The sequence below is a fragment of the Natator depressus genome, chromosome 9 (genome assembly GCF_965152275.1).
Source record: "Natator depressus isolate rNatDep1 chromosome 9, rNatDep2.hap1, whole genome shotgun sequence".
In the NCBI taxonomy this organism is placed as follows: Eukaryota; Metazoa; Chordata; order Testudines; family Cheloniidae; genus Natator; species Natator depressus.
This window is the reverse complement of record NC_134242.1, coordinates 3,377,916-3,393,308: the sequence shown is the minus strand read 5'-3', so window position 1 is coordinate 3,393,308 and position 15,393 is coordinate 3,377,916. Positions and strand designations below refer to the sequence as shown.

At 47.3% G+C, this 15,393-nt stretch overlaps 2 protein-coding genes across 4 annotated transcripts in view; one reads left to right on the top strand and one right to left on the bottom strand.

Annotated features, from left to right (window-relative positions):
- Nucleotides 1–1,069: 1,069 nt before the first annotated feature.
- GMNC (geminin coiled-coil domain containing) lies at nucleotides 1,070–14,169 on the bottom strand. Of its 2 annotated transcripts, none has more exons than XM_074963339.1 (5): nucleotides 13,799–14,169; nucleotides 12,136–12,365; nucleotides 10,198–10,283; nucleotides 7,524–7,640; nucleotides 1,070–6,141 (listed from the first exon to the last, which is right to left on the bottom strand). In XM_074963339.1, exons 2-5 carry the CDS (start codon nucleotides 12,272–12,274, stop codon nucleotides 5,494–5,496), a joined length of 990 nt encoding a protein of 329 aa, XP_074819440.1. In that variant the 5' UTR covers nucleotides 12,275–12,365; nucleotides 13,799–14,169; the 3' UTR covers nucleotides 1,070–5,493. The 2 variants fall into 2 exon arrangements, with proteins under 2 accessions (XP_074819440.1, XP_074819439.1); XM_074963338.1 differs by having other exon boundaries at nucleotides 12,188–12,365; nucleotides 13,799–14,165.
- The window catches only part of OSTN (osteocrin), a 172,651-nt gene continuing 170,639 nt past the window's right edge, over nucleotides 13,382–15,393 (top strand). For both annotated transcript variants that reach the window (XM_074963342.1, XM_074963340.1), the window contains exon 1: nucleotides 13,382–14,165. In XM_074963342.1, the coding sequence (XP_074819443.1) occupies nucleotides 14,079–14,165 (87 nt within the window). In that variant the 5' untranslated portion in view covers nucleotides 13,382–14,078. The remainder of the gene's footprint in view (nucleotides 14,166–15,393) is intronic.

The following is a 15,393-nucleotide window of genomic DNA, read 5'->3' as shown; positions in this document are numbered from 1 at the left end:
TCAAGCTTTCTATCTCTTAGCTCCAGCCTCGTAAATGATACCTTAATTCCATTTGTGATCCATCATTTTGTGATCAATGTAAAGATTGAAAATAATGAGAATGTATCTCTCTGCGTAGAATGAGGAATTTTGTCTCCATGGAAATAAATTATCTGGATTAAAAATGAAGTGAAGTCATTTTAGAGAATGTCCTGGAAAATACTGGCTTGAAGGTTGCTAGAGGCTGATGTCCTCTCTTAAGGCAGGTGCAGCATGGGATAGGCAGTACATTGTTCAAATGATGCATCTGAGCACAGCTCTCCAAGGACTATGAGACTAGTTTAGTCTCTACGAACCAGTCAATCGTTGGCCTATCTTATCAGACTGCCAGCAAAGGTACCTGTGGGAGTAGCCATAGCTTCGTAAAGTGGATGCTTTCCCAGTGGGAACTGGGCAGAGACCATGCCAATTCACACTGATGCAATGTGGAACCTTTCTCCAGCCTAGATCTGTGGCCCAATCTTGCATTCACTGATCACCCAAAATTCATAGTGAAAGGCCTGATTCTGTTTTCACCCAAGGTGATGGTAAAACTCCCGTTTACTTCAGTGGGCGCTGTATTAGGAGGTTGGGTGCTGTAGGTGTGGGCCATAAACATGATATCAACGAACACCATATGCTTATGTAGCTGAAGTATATCAGGAGAGTCTTTCAATAATCCCTTCGCCTGGTGGTTTTCTTACACAGAGATCTCTATTTTTATTATAATAATGTCAATGGAAGGTTGCAGAGCTAGATCTTAAATAAGTGTACTTATAATTGTCACAATTCTTGTGGGTGAGCACAATTTTTTGTGCACATATTGTGCAGGAGCACAAATTCACTGACTGTGAGTCAGCACTTACTGTGGGCCAGCGTGAAGCTTCTGTGCCACTTAAATTGGCCTTAAGTGCGTAGTCACTGTTCTGTCACAGGGGAGAATTTTAACTTACAGTATATAAATGATGGTTCATGGGGAACTGGGAGGAAAGAGATTTACAGCACCCAAGGGTTATTTCAGGTTTTATTAGACATAACTTACTGATGCGAATAAAATTGACTCTTACATATAATTAGAACCTCTTTTCAATCACACACATACACACAAATCATAAACATCTAAATATTAAGTGTTAAATTAATTGCCGTTTATATTATCACACATTTCTAAAGACACAGATTGGGTTTAAAATGTGCAGCTGGCATCGGTTACATTCACATAATGAAAAAAACCCGCCTTCGGATAAAAAAATAAAACAAATATGTTAATACAAGATGGATATTTACAGTGGGTAAAATTCACCCCTACACAAAGGGCCAGCAGCCAGTGCTTCTGGACCAGTTAAGTCTCACTTAACCAAACCCCATTTCAAGGGCTGAACCAGAATTTCAGTGGTATCTGGGCCTGCCGGCCCTTGGCCGTTAGCATTACAGCAAATTTCCCCCGTAGTGTACAACAGCTGGTGTCCCAATTTCTATTCATTTTGATAAGAACTGGTCCCTTTAAATTGGGACCAGTAAGAGCAGAGGCACAAGGGTAAGTGACTCAAAGCCAGAATCCAGAACTTCCGATTCCTACTCCCTTGCACTAACTGCTTGATTTGCTTTTGAAACTCACAACCTAGTGTGTTAGGGAAGGACTAGCCCCATTTTACAGATGGGGAATGGAGTAGATTAAATGACTTGCCCAAGGTCACATAGTAAGAATATAGGTTAGCCAGGGACTGAACCCAAATCTCTTGAGTAATCCCAGTCCAGGCCCCTATTTACTAGACCACCATAAACCATCAATTTTATCACAGTAGGAACAATGTGTAACCCAAAATCACACTTTAATATTGAACCTGTTCTTGATTAAGTCAATGAGAGCAGGATTGGGCCCTTGGGGAATATATAATTTTTGAAAGGAACAGTAAAAGACAGATGTTCCTTAAGTTTGGCATTATGATTAACTTTCTTACAGTGGAAAAGTAGTAAGCCAACTAAGGAAGAAAGACTTCTTCTTTTTTTAATTAGTGCTCTTGGTGTCATGGTAAATCCAAACTCAATTGCTGATGCAGTTTCTAGAGGAAATGTCGTCTGTTTTTGTGTGAGAACGAAATGAATATTGCAAATAAAAATATTTCAGGAATATTATCTTAAATTCTTATAATCATTTTGTGTTTGCTATCTGTGAACATTCGTGTCATTAAATTTAATTAGCGTAAGTGGTTGCAAAGAGCAAATTTCAAAGTCACATGCTGCAACATTTGCCCAAAGCACACTCTTAAATTTGCACGTGGGGCATGTATTTTCACCAATCATGGAACAGAAGCAATGCCTTGTGACTTAATCTGGCCAGTCCCAGCTACCGAAAGTGACCTCAAACAGTAAATACTTAGAGAACAATCTGTGGGAAACCATAGAGTTAAAATATTGTGCGGAATAAAACTGACAAAACTGCAGGAAAAATTGGATAAACTGGATAAATTATTCATTCTGAATTATTCACTCAGCTCTATAATTTATTTGTTAAATGAGAAGGGTGAAATTCATCCCTGATCAGAGGGCTGGCAAAGGTCTAGGCACCAATTAAGTTTCATTTAAACTCTATTTTGAGGGTTTAGTTGGGACTTAAGTGCTGCATAGACTTCGTGCTAGACCTCTAAGGGGGGTGAATTTCACCCCAATGGTGTACAGTAAATAACAGAGGAAAATAAGGCTTTTGCTCCAAGAAGCATGTGATCTATAAATATCAACGAAAGATATTAAACAGAGAGGATGACTTAATCGCTCATTTTTAATTCATTAGGGTTAAAAATCAATTTTACGATTAAAAAACTCTTGTTTTTTTAATGTTGTAAAAGGCACTCAATTCTACAGCACTAAAAGTCATGCAATAGAATTGCACTCTGTACTCACATTGTGTAGTTGCTTTGAAATATATAAGAAATGTTCAGCTAGCTTGAGGATTAATCCTGTGGTCACATTGTCTAATTATTTTGAGCATGGTATTCAGCATACACACACACACAAAAACATTTCATGTTAAGGAAAGGGAATTAAGCAATGAATTGTCTACACTCTGTACAACAGTAACCTTAACTGTACAAAACATCACCCTATCTGTACTTTTCTTCAGCATCATCCTATACAGTTTGGGCTAGAGCTGGCTAATGTCTTGCTTATAAAAAAAAAAAAAAAGAAAAGAAAGGAGGACTTATTTTTACCAGGAACAACTTTTCTGCTTTTATTTAAAATATACCTAAGCAGCAAATTACATTGCTATGGAACAACAGTAGCCTGGATCCTGCTCTTGCTGAAGCTGGCAAAACCTCCAGCGGCTTCAATGGAAACAGCATCAAACTCCTGGGGTTTAATTCGTGTAAATTATTGCACTGGGTTAAACATTAATTAATTTATGTTCCTCCAATGCAAGCATTTAAACTGTTGATTCTATGCACGGAAAGCCTGCCTCATTATTTTAAAATAAGTTACGAACAAATAGAGATTTGCTTGTTGATTTAAATACCATGGGAGGAATTAGTTTAGCTCCTGAATCAGAAGCTAAAATACTGAGATTCTAAGGCACAAGCAAATATTTTGAATAGAAAATGGATTTTAATCCTCATCAAAATAGAATAAAGTTGTATCTAAATTTTATATTAAAATAAGCAACCGGAGGACCTTTACTCACACAAGGACAACAGTTGCACTGAGATCAATAGGACAAATAATGAGAGCCAGGATTGCCAGACTGGTCCCTTGGTTTTCAACGCTACCAATATTTAAGTATCAAAAAGTCAAAGGGGGGTAAATTAGCAAATAAGGGTCACATAAAATGTGTGGTTGGTAAGTTGACTTCCTGTATGTTGACTTCATTTTGTTGTTAGTTTAATAAAAGCACGGTGCAGTTGACTAGCACACTGAACCCAAGGGTTTGAATGCGCTTTCAAGAAAGTGATGTATTTAGCCTCACAACCCTGGGAGATATGTGAGTGGTAGAACCTCGAATGGGACGTGATTTGCAATCAACTGCTTTAATCACTCAATGATAGTACCCCTTAATTGAGGGATACATTCCGCAGAGCAAGTGTACTAGAAAAGCCCAATTCTGTCATTACCAACAGCAATTTCTGTAAACCAGCATTCCGGCCAGCGTTGCTCTTGTGTAAAGTTGGATCCCCGCACACCCTCAAAGGAAACCAGAACTGAACGGTCTACATGGCATTTTCTGGAATGGAAAGCAACTGCCAGACTTCACAAGAGTGGCTTTTACTGTCCACAGTAGCCCTGTGAAAGCAGCAGAAACTGAGTGTGATAAGGGCTGCTCTCATGAGTAAGAGTTTCCCCTAGCCCATAGCACAATATTGAAGACAACCCAAGGAATGTCCCTGGAAGTGACTCAGTACCAGACAGCACGTGAACCAGTGGTGGGGCCAAGAGAATATTGTGAGTGGAAAAGAATGTGTCTTTCGTGGTGGCTAGTAAGGCACCAAATATATTTTTTCCACACTATATAAAACTTCTCCTGCCAATATATTGGGCCGGACCCTCCGTTGGTGACGTCAGTGGAGTTACACCAATTGACAGCTGCTGAGGGCTTGACTCATTGTCTGTATTTCCAGAGACAGCGCGAACGCATGCCCAGTACAGCTGTCTCACCAGGGAAATAGCTTTGAAAAGCGTCGTGTGGTAAATGTGCTAGCTGCTTGGTTAGCGCAGAACACCCATTGGATTTGACGTGTTGCTTGTCACTTACAAGGCAACCTGCAGGCAATGGGAGCAAATCCTGCTCATTTGGAGGACGCCTCAAAAAACGACAGCCGTAAGTGACTGTACGTAAACCAGCCAAGCATTACATTAAAGGACAACAGATCAGCAATTGCTTTCCTCCTATGCAATTTATGCAGCCACTGGGGGCTCCACTCTCCAGAACATCACTGATCTAACAGCCAGAGAACCAGCCTTCATTCTCTGGCTGTGGTCTCCTAGGATGCCGGCACAAAAGGGCTGTGGCAGAGACGCTGCTCCTTAACTGTCCTCCCAAAAACCTTGCTCCAGCTCCTGGCTTCCCAGTCCAGGTAGGGGTGGTCACCAGAGTGTCAGAAACAGGAATGGTTGGGTACATTTCAGCCAGGAAGGTACAAGATGGCAGAAGCTGGCTGGTGGCGGAGGGGTTGTGAATAAGTAGTGGTAGATGGTCTCACAGATGTGGAGAGAGCTGAACTGAATGGGGGGCTAGTTTTACATCTGGCCCTGCGCGGATACATTTCCAAAGGCAATCTGGAGCCATTCCTGCAAGAATTAGGAGCGTGCGGAGGTGAATGGGTGGATGATATAATCTAGCATTTCAGAGAGCATGAGATAACAGCCTGTAGGGGATGATGCTTCTGTTCTCAGCATCAATCTTAAGTGCAAGAAAGGTTTCTGCAGTTGTAAGTGTTTGTAAACATGTCACTGATGGCAGTGCTCAGAAGTGGGGGCAAGAGGGAGTCACTCGGATTGCTTGGGGACCCAGGTGAATTTCCAGCCTCCGTCCTCCTCTCGGCGCACGAAGACCTGTCCCTGGTGGAAGGTGTGTGTTTTGACATTGCGGTGGGGGCTCAGGGAGGTTGTAAAGGCCACATCGGTTTTGTTTGGTGACACGTCATTGGCGAAGTAAGGCAATCCGTAAGGTGGGAAAGGGGCATCGCTGGGCAGGGTCAAGGAAGCATATGGTGCTGAAGAAAGTGGCTGGATGTAAGGTAAATGCTGCTTGCCAGGAGTGGCAGTGCTGGTTATAGGAGTCATCTGATCACAGCCATAAGCAGCTATTGGGTCCTCATCATTACAGTAGTCCATTGCCTCTCCATGGCTCTGGCAGCATGAGCTTTTTCCAAGCTCAGAGGACAGGGCACTGTAGTTAGCTGATAAAGACTCATCGATAGTGTTGATATCTTTTAGTCCCAGGGTTTGCAGTACCCAGGTATCCACGGGTGGAGTAGCTTGTTCTTCGCAGGCAGTAAAATCACTGAGTAGGTTCCTCCTGGCTTTTGAGGGGTTAGGAGTCTCTCGAGGGGCCAGATAACTGTCCTCTTTAAATTTCCTCTTGCCACTTTTGAGAATTGCGTGTTTCTTCTGGCCACTGTGCAGCAGTAGTTTCTATACAAGAGAACAGGGAAGAGCATGCAGATTAAAAGCTGATCCTCCAGAGCCCCAGAAGCAACATGTTTCTGGCCACAGACTTTATCTGAACAGGTGCCTAACATCGTTCTTATAAAGCACACAGTTTACCCGGAGCTCATTTTCAGTTAGCAAACGCGGATGGCACTAATTATTTTGTGCTGTACAGTCTCTGGAAACAGCCCAAACTCCTACGAGATAAGAATACGACAGTGTCAACATAGCCAGAGCTTTGTTTGCTTTTTCTCTCAGTAAGCCATGAAATGAAAGCTCCTGCACTGTATAGCTGTCCTCAACACCGACGCTGCCAGCAGGATCTGATCTGGCCCCGGGGGCTCAGTCACCTCCCATGATATGCTGACTCCAGAGATCCAGGGCTGGGTGGGAGGGGAACATGCATATGCTTCCCATGGTTCCCAGTGAGTAGGAGGTGGGCTGGGGAGCACAGAGCGAGCCTCGGCGCAGATAGCCCTGGGATCCACAGTGTGTGGGGGCAAGTGGGGAGGGGGATGGGTTGAAGCGGCAAGCCCTCACACCCTTAGGGCAATTCAGGTGAGGAGAGCATCTCAGAGACTCCCTCTGCACTTATCCTTTTGACATCCTCTGTCAAGGATCTCAGTTTTCACTCATGCCACATGCCCTGTGGTACCACTTACTTTGCCTGAATAAGGAGTGAGCCCATCCTTAGCGACAGTGCTCAGCCCCTCAATAGCACCGTCAATCTCAGCATCCCAAAGAGCCTGACAAATATTTATTAACCCACCCCCCCCGATGGCCCCAGGGTGGCCGCTAAGCTATTAGCATTCTCATTCTGCAACTGGTGGGGCCGGGGCACCAAAGGCTAAGTGACTTGCCCAAGGACAAGGGCAAGTCAGCAGCAGAGCTGAGAACAGAATGCCCCCCGTTACCCATTCCCAGGTTTGTGCTTCTGCTTTCTAAACAGCTAGTTTATTGACTCCGAAGCTGATAAATGCTAAATGCCTTGCTTTTTGGTACCCTTTCAGTGTAATGAGTTCTGGTCATTGGTTTGAGGGGATTAGGGTTAGTCCATTGCTTCTTATAAACCTCTCTCTCAAAGCATCATCAACCAAATCAGCTATAAATGCTAAAGATCAGGGCTGTCACATGGCTTAACCCTGTCTACATAGGCAAGGCCGACCACGACGACACACACTATCGGTTAGTGCATGGTCACCAATCTGGTGAGCGTTAGAGGGGCCTTTCCTCTTGCACGCTACCTCCCCACAATGTGGCCTTTTACACCTGTTTATTTGCATTTGCATATTAGGCATTTCACCTAAATGCTTCATTCTCTTCTCTCTCACAGACACGCTTTTTCATGGCAGGTTTGAACACGGTACCTTTGCCTTGTCTTCCAAACACTTAACCACGGCAGAATTCAGGTATTGTCGGAGGTTGTTATTTTCTTCATGTAACCTGGCAAGTTCCTCTTCCTTCTGTAGCAAGGTGTCTTGAAGCTGTGAAATACAGATATCGATGAATAGACGTTTCTTAGCTCTCTTGACTCTGTAACCTGATAAATTCCCTGCTCTATGGCCTGGTGGGATGTGATGATTTTAGTGTTTGCTTTGTGAATTCAATCCTCAAGAACCCCTTGTCCCTGTAAAGCTAAGTGGCATGACTGTTCACGTCTCAAATTTGACTTCTCCTATTCTTTAGCAAATGTTTGAAGAGATTATTTTGAAAAATTGTAACCGCAGAGGAATAATAGAGGTCTGCAGGGAAATGAACTGCAAACAGCTCTTTAAATACACAGAGATTTTCTCACTCACAATGCTGTCAGTTTTCTTCCTTCTGCATTTCAAAGAGCACTTAAGCTTCCCTCTGGATCCCTAGCTCACTAAGCTAGATGTGGCTAGAGAGAAAAGGAGGGGCGAGAGAGCAGATTATAAACTAGACATGGGTGCAGGCTGAAAAATTCAAATCCAGGTGTCATTATTTAAATTAGAGGATTGAGCTGTATATAAATCCATAGCACGCTCACATCTTGAATACCGCGTGCAGATATGGTCACCCCATCTCAAAAAAGATCTATTGGAATTGGAAAAGGTTCAGAAAAGGGCAACAAAAATGATTAGGGGTATGGAACAGCTTCCGTATGAGGAGAGATTAATAACATTGGGATTTTTCAGCTAGGATATGGGAGGGGGGGATAAGATAGAGGTCTATCAAATCGTGACTGTTGTGGAGAAAGTAGATAAGGAAGTGTTATTTACTCCTTCTCATAACACGAGAACTAAGGGTCACCAAATTAATAGGCAGCAGGTTTAAAACAAATAAAAGGGAGTATTTCTTTACACAACCTGTGGAACTCCTTGCCAGAGGATCTTGTGAAGGCCAAGACTATAACAGGGTTCAAAAAAGAACTAGATAAGTTCATGGAGGATAGGTCCACCAATGGCTATTAGCCAGGATGGACAGCGATGGTGTCCTTAGCCTGTTTGCCAGAAGTTGGGAATGAGCAACAGGGATATGGATCACTTGATGATTACCTGTTCTGTTCATTCCCTCTGGGGCACCTGGCACTGGCCACTGTCGGAAGACAGGATATTGGGAAAGATCATAGAATCTTAGAGTTGGAAGAGACTTCCGGAGGTCATCTAGTCCAATCCCCTGCTCAAAGCAGGACCAACACTAACTAAATCATCCCAGCCAGGGCTTTGTCAAGCCTGATCTTAAAAACTTCTAAGGAAGGAGATTCCACCACCTCCTAGGGAACCTGTTCCAGTGCTTCACCATCCTCCTAGTGAAACAGTGAATCCTAATATCCAACCTAGACCTCCCCTGCTGCAACTTGAGACCATTGCTCCTTGTTCTGTCATCTGCCACCACTGAGAACAGCCGAGCTCCATCCTCTTTGGCTTTGAAGTGAAGCCACTTCAGGTAGTTGAAGGCTGCTATCAAAACCCCCCTCACTCTTCTCTTCTGCAGACTAAATAATCCCAGTTCCCTCAGCCTCTCTTCGTAAGTCATGTGCCCCAGCCCACTGATCAGGATGGTCCTTTGGTCTGATCCCGTGTGGCTGTTCTTATGTTCTTCATTGCTGCCCACGATGCAACAGTTCACACTGCTAATTTTAGTGTGCTAGGCCAAGGAGAGCTGGCATGAGTCTGTCTCCCCAGGCTGGAGGCTCGCTCCCTGCTGCAAAACAGGCATACCCTACAAGTCTCAAATGAAGTTGGAGCCCCACTGTGCCAGGTCCAGCACATATATACAGTGGCAGACATCTCTCCCCAAAAGAGATTATGTTCTAAATAGACAAGACAGATAATGGGCAAGAAAAGGAAGTTTTTGGCTATTTGGACCTAGGGTGAAATCCTGGCCGCATTGAAGTCAATGGCCAAACTTCCATTGACTTCAGTGGGGCCAAGATGTCACCCCAAGTGTTTTGGTTCAGGGTCACTCTGTTGTGATCTAAATATTGAGCTAGGTACAAGCAGCTACAATGGGAACCGCTTAGCTTGGAGAGTTCACTGGCTCTCCTGCTGCTTATTAGCACTCATGGAAAAGGGAAAAGAGCTCTAGAGGGGACGTCTAATCTTGGTGCTTGAGCCTGCGAAGACTCATGCATGTGACTAACTTTGCTCAAGTGGGTCCCCCCACTGCAGTCAACAGAACTAGTCATGTGAGCAACCTTCCGCGCGAGCGTAAGTCTTTGCAGCCTCAGACCCTAAAGCAGTTCCCAGTGATGCCTCTGCTTTTTTGGTGGAAGCCAGCAATCTGATCAGGTATGAAGCTGCTGGACTTGTGACATGGGCAGACAGCAACGCTGCTGCTAATTGAAGTGATTCTAGTTTCACAAATCAACATAAGGAAGGAGAAAAAATACAAGATTTCAGGCTGCCAATGTTTTCCATACTCACTGCACAGAGAAACAGATTTATGAACACAATCTATTGACCCAGAGCTTTAGCCAACTGTAAAATGAAATTCTAGGGATGCTGGGTGGAAGAACATTTTAAAGCTGTAAATAAAGGTTCCATTCTCCAGTGTGTGAGTTGTTTGAAATGTTACCTGTTTGTTTCTGTAGAGCTGGGAGGACAGCTGATCTCCTTGCCACGTGTCATCTGGAATAGTAAAACCCAAGCCACAGAACTGGTCTGGACAAAAACAGACATCAAAGTGATTAAACCGAAAACCACATTTTCCAAACCAAGCGTAAAATTACAATCATGTTTATTTTAATCCCTCTTGTTTACTTCATTTGAATCAAGGAAAGATTGTACCGCTTGATAAGCAGCAAAGAGTGGTCCTTTAAAAATGGATAATAAATTAGTAAATCATCCGAGTTTGTTATAAGACACCTTTGGCATCTGGTGGGTATTTTTCCTTGTGCTCTTTATTCTTTGTTTAAAATTCTTCTGCTTTACAAGAGGAACCAAAGCTTGGGAAAGTTATTTGTGAGGCAACCTAGGCCAGTGGCCAGGGCATTGTACTAGGACTCAGAACGCCTGGGTTCCATTCTGGGCTCTGCTGTGACCTGGAGCAAGTCACTTCACTCTCTATCTCAGTTTCCCCCCATCTTCAAAAGGGGCTATGAGATCTATGGATACAAAGTGCTGGGTACAAGAGGTGAGTTCCCAACACCATTTCAGATCATGGGTAATCATGGAAGCTAGAGATGAAAGGAGCTAACCTTCCTGCCAGGGAGGGGACTACAGGGCCTCGAACCAGGACCTCTCTGATTGAAAGCCTGATGCGCTACGGCTGTACTTTCTATTCTACACAGGGTCATGCGGCACCCCAACACCATAGACTCTGAGGGCTTTCCAGTGGTGTGGACAGTAGGCAACATGACTATCATAACCTCACCTGGGGTTTGCTCTCTATCTCACCCCCTCCCCAGGGGAAAACTGCAGTGCAGTACCCAAGCCGGTCTGCAGGAAGCATGGTCATATAATCTCTCCTTTGTTGTACAACTCTGCTAAAATCAAAACTATGGCCCAGAGTGTATAATTATTATAATGATTAGTAGTATTGGGTTTTATTATGGTAGCATCCATGGGCCTCAGATGAGATCAGGGTCACAGTGTGCTAGGTGCTGTATAAAAACAGAGTGAGAGGCAGTCTCTGCCTCACAGAGCTTGCAGCTTAACTAACCCAGACAGACAAAGGGTGAGGGAAAGGAAGGATTGCCACCCCCATTTTACAGATGCATAAACGGAGGCACAGGTGCCCAAATCCTCAAAGGCTCTTAGGTGCCTAATTCCTATTATTCCCCTGGGAGTTAGGCACTGAACTACCTTTGAGGATGTGGGTCCCAGAGACTCAGTGATGTGCCCCAGGCCGTACAGGGAGTCTCTGGCAGACCTGGGAACTGAAATCTCCCGAGTCCCCCTCCAGTGCCGTCAGCTGGGGGGATCCTGTCTCCCCAGAAAAGACAAACAGAAGCTGGTTCTGCGCGGAGACCTTGAGAACATCCCCCGGGAGCTGCCTGCGAAGTACCCGGGAGGGCCCGTGTCCCCGCCAGCTCCGCCCGCAGAGTCAGCCCCGCTAGCCACCCCGCGGGGCTGCAGCTCCCCAGCAAAAGCCGGACCGGCTCTTCCCCGCTGCGCCAGGGGAAGCTGCCGTGTAGACACGGCGCTGGAGTCGCAGCCTGCGCCCTGGGAGGGGGCAGCCCGCGGAAGGGGATCGGCCGGGCCCCAGGGCGGCCCATGTGAGCGCTGACCGCAAAGCGAATGGGCTCTGGGAACAAGCTCGGAGGAGAGCACGGAGGAGCGGCTCAGCGCCCCCTCTCCAGGGTGCTCCCGAGTCAAAGCCCCCCGCTCTGGGCCGCGGAGCCGGGAGCGCTGCGCACGGGCCGGGGCACGGTCTCCAGCTCGCACTTCATGTCCCCTCCCTCCAGGCGCCCGATCCAGGGAGCGCTCAAAGGTGGGGACCTGCCCTTCCTTCCCCAGCGGGTGCAGAAGCGAAAGCGTTATCCGCTCCGCTCCGGCTGGCGCATTCATTCACCCCGGCATCTTCGGCTGCAAGCTCCCGGCAGCCAAGGAGCCGCAGAACCTACCCGGGGCCTGTCCTTCTTGTTGGTTCTCGCTGGTGTCGTCCAGGAGACCAGAAGCCCAGAAAGAAACCCAAGTCTCCTTGGAAACATCAACACTGGCTGCTGACGTTGAGTCGGAATAGGGGCAATCGTGGCCCGGGCCCCCTACAAAGTACGGATCTTGGCAAGAAAGAATGGTGCTCTGTGAAGTGAACACAAGGGCGCGGGGAGAGGGAAAGGCAGAGACAGGAGAAATTAGAGGCGTGTGTAAAACCAAGTGCTGAGCAGCCCGCTGTCTGGGCTGGGGCTCGATCCCCCTGTCTCACTGGGGTCATCCCCGGCAGTTAAACCGAGTTTTAAACCAGGAGAGAGGCCAGAGGCTCAGCCACTCGCTGGCTTCTCAAAGGCAGGAGACCTCTCCCAGGTGGAGGAAGGGTTTTCCGGGTCCCACTGCCGGGGGTTTCCTTTTAAACAGGGTCGCAGCCACCAGGCCCCGATAGGAGAGAGGTGCTTAGAGGTGGCAAAACCATGAGCTGCGAGCATCTTTAGTCAGCGCCTCAAACCTGCCCCGGCTTTCCCCCAGCTCTCTGCTGTGCTCCTGAGCTCGGTCAAACCTCCGTCCCACCTCTCCGCCCAACCCACAGCTCCCCAGACACTGCAGCGACGGCGGCTGGCCGTGCCCCGGGGTGCCCCCCTCTGCTCTCTCCTCCCACCCGAGCCGCTGATCCTCCAGGGTGATTCTCCCCCAGATATCCCAGGCTCAAAGGGGCCCGGGCTCTGACACTTGGGAAGACCCACGCTGCAGCCAACGGCGAAGGTTTGCCCACAGCCGCCAGGCAGCCTGTTGCGGATGCAGAGGGAGTGCGACCCAGCCGTGTAGCCCAAACCACCGTCACTAGATGCTGCGATCCTACTAGCCTGCTAGCCTACATGTATATTCCCATCCACAGCTTCGCCTCCAGTTCGCCGAGTGATTCCCTGTACGCCCATCTATCCCTTCCTCCAGCATATTAACACGCAGGGTCACCTCTGAAGGAGAGACAGAAATCAGAGCGAATGCACTCCCTCCTGGGCTTTAAACAGCCTTAGGCTGCTACCTCGAAGTACCTCGCGGTGAGTCACCACCTTCTGCAGTTCTAGCACACACATCAGCTCCAGCATCAAGGCACCAAGCAAAGGTATGCGAGAGAGCGACACTCATTCGCTTCAATTCGCTTGGAAACACTAGTTCGTTTAAAAGGAACAAGCGATCCAGACCTATCTTGAGAGTCACTGGCTATTAAAGTCTTCCAACCGTCTACACAAAGTTAGGAGAATCACATCCAGTCGGTGCCCAGTCTCTGCAAATTTGCAATGGTCCCACTGATCAGGAAAAGTCTGGGTTCGTTTCTGGAAGTGTGTGGCTCCCCCCCAGATAAGCCAAACCTGCTGCAAGTGAGAAATCTTTGCAAGGCAATGACAAAGCTTAGATCCTCAAAAATGAGCCCCCACAGCTATGGGTTTCCAGGTACAGGGTAAGCTTCCTCACTACCAATCTTAAACAAACAGGGCACAAAATACATTGCAAACCCTCAAGACAAAATACCAGCTTTCCCCCTCTGACTTCAGGTCGAGAGAGATCCAAAGAGCACTTACCATTTTAGTGGCAGAAGGAGATGCAGGGCTTGGGAGCACGTTTCCTCTTAAAGCCCCAGCGAGCTTTAATTGGCTCTGAAGGGGGAAAAGACAGGGGAGGCGAGTTCTAATCTAAAGGAGCTTCCAGTGACGCCTGAGAGCTTTCTTGAATCCCAGCAATCTGATTTGGTGTAAAGCTGTCAAACTTGTGACGTGAATAAACAGCAAACTTGCTGAAATCAAAGTCATTCTGGTCTCACAAATCATCACAAGGAAGGAGGAAAAAAAGAAAGAAAAAGAAATGGATAGGCTACACAGAGCTGGTGTGTCTGAGAGTCATTCCAAGAAAACAACACAGGTTTACGAAGGCATCACACACACAGCAGAGGTGAGGTAGCTGGTGATGTGTATTGTTTTATTTTTTAACCCTATTTAGCAATTGTAAAGCCCAGCAGAAAGACCCAGGGGCAACTCATCCAACTTGTCAGGGTTGGGAAGAGAATGCTCATTGGATTTACTCATTATGGGGTCCAGCAAAGGCGACTCAAGGCAGTTTTATCCACATCTCCAAGGGGCAAAGTGTGGTTTGCAGAACAGAAGAGGCTGTGATGTCAAGCTTCTAAATGACTTATTTTATTGGGAATTGCTCTGCTACCAGACCCCGGGCTTCCAGAAACAGATCTGGATATTAAATAAACGAGGTAGGGACTGAAAGGTTTACTGGTGTATCAGAAAGGTTTGGACAGTAGATAGGTATCAGTGTCGAAGACATACGTGTGAGTATAAACAAATATAAATGAAATCCAATTTCCATGGTGATTACAATCCCTAAACAGGCTTGTCTTCTGGAACAAAAAAACCTTCACTCCTGGGTCTGTCTTTGTATAGGATAAGGGGTTGGTGTGAAATGAGTTAATAGCTAATAGCAGAGCAGTTGTTCGATCAAGATCCTGCCTCCTGCCATGGCAAGATCTATGAAAAAGGTGGGTAACCTGACCTGCCCGGGCACACAATCTGCAGCCAGCAAAGGGGGAGGTAGGAGCAGGCTGGCATATGGGATGTTCTTCCATTTCCCCCCTGGAGGATGCTTGGTGCCCCTAGCCCATTAGCCAGGCTCAGTGACACTGAACACCCAGGAGGGCGATTTGCCTCCCAGGCTCTTGTGACCGACTATTTCCCCAGATCGCTCCTCAAGCCGAGCTGCCAGCTCAGGAGAAATGCCTCCTCACAGCCCCTTTCGGGGTGAAATAATCAGGATAAAAAGGGCTCGGGTCCGCCATCCCCCTGCCCCCAATTCCGCAGGGCGGCTCACGGCGAAGGGGGGCTGCTAATCCCCCCCCAGGGGTCTCACTGGGGCAACGGACTGCAGACCCTCGCTTATCCCGGGCCTGATCCTGGCGTGTCCCGGGGGGACCGGGCCAGGCTGCTGGGGCCGGGCCAAGGGCAGGACCCCAGCGTGGCCCCGGGACAGCCCCGGGCGGGGGGGGGTTGTTTGTGCGGATCCTTGGCCCGGGGGCGGCCCGGCCCCCAGCCGCGTGTGCTCGGCGCTGCGCGCAGCCCCACGGCGGCCAGCCCAGCCCCGGGCAGGGCCCGCGCCCGGCCGGCCGCCCCGGGCC

Coding starts and splice junctions, on each gene's coding strand:
- GMNC (XM_074963338.1), bottom strand. Junction 7,641..10,197: donor AGCTCTACAGAAACAAACAG/GTAACATTTCAA, acceptor TGTATTTCACAG/CTTCAAGACACCTTGCTACA. Junction 6,142..7,523: donor GTTTGGAAGACAAGGCAAAG/GTACCGTGTTCA, acceptor TCTCTTGTATAG/AAACTACTGCTGCACAGTGG.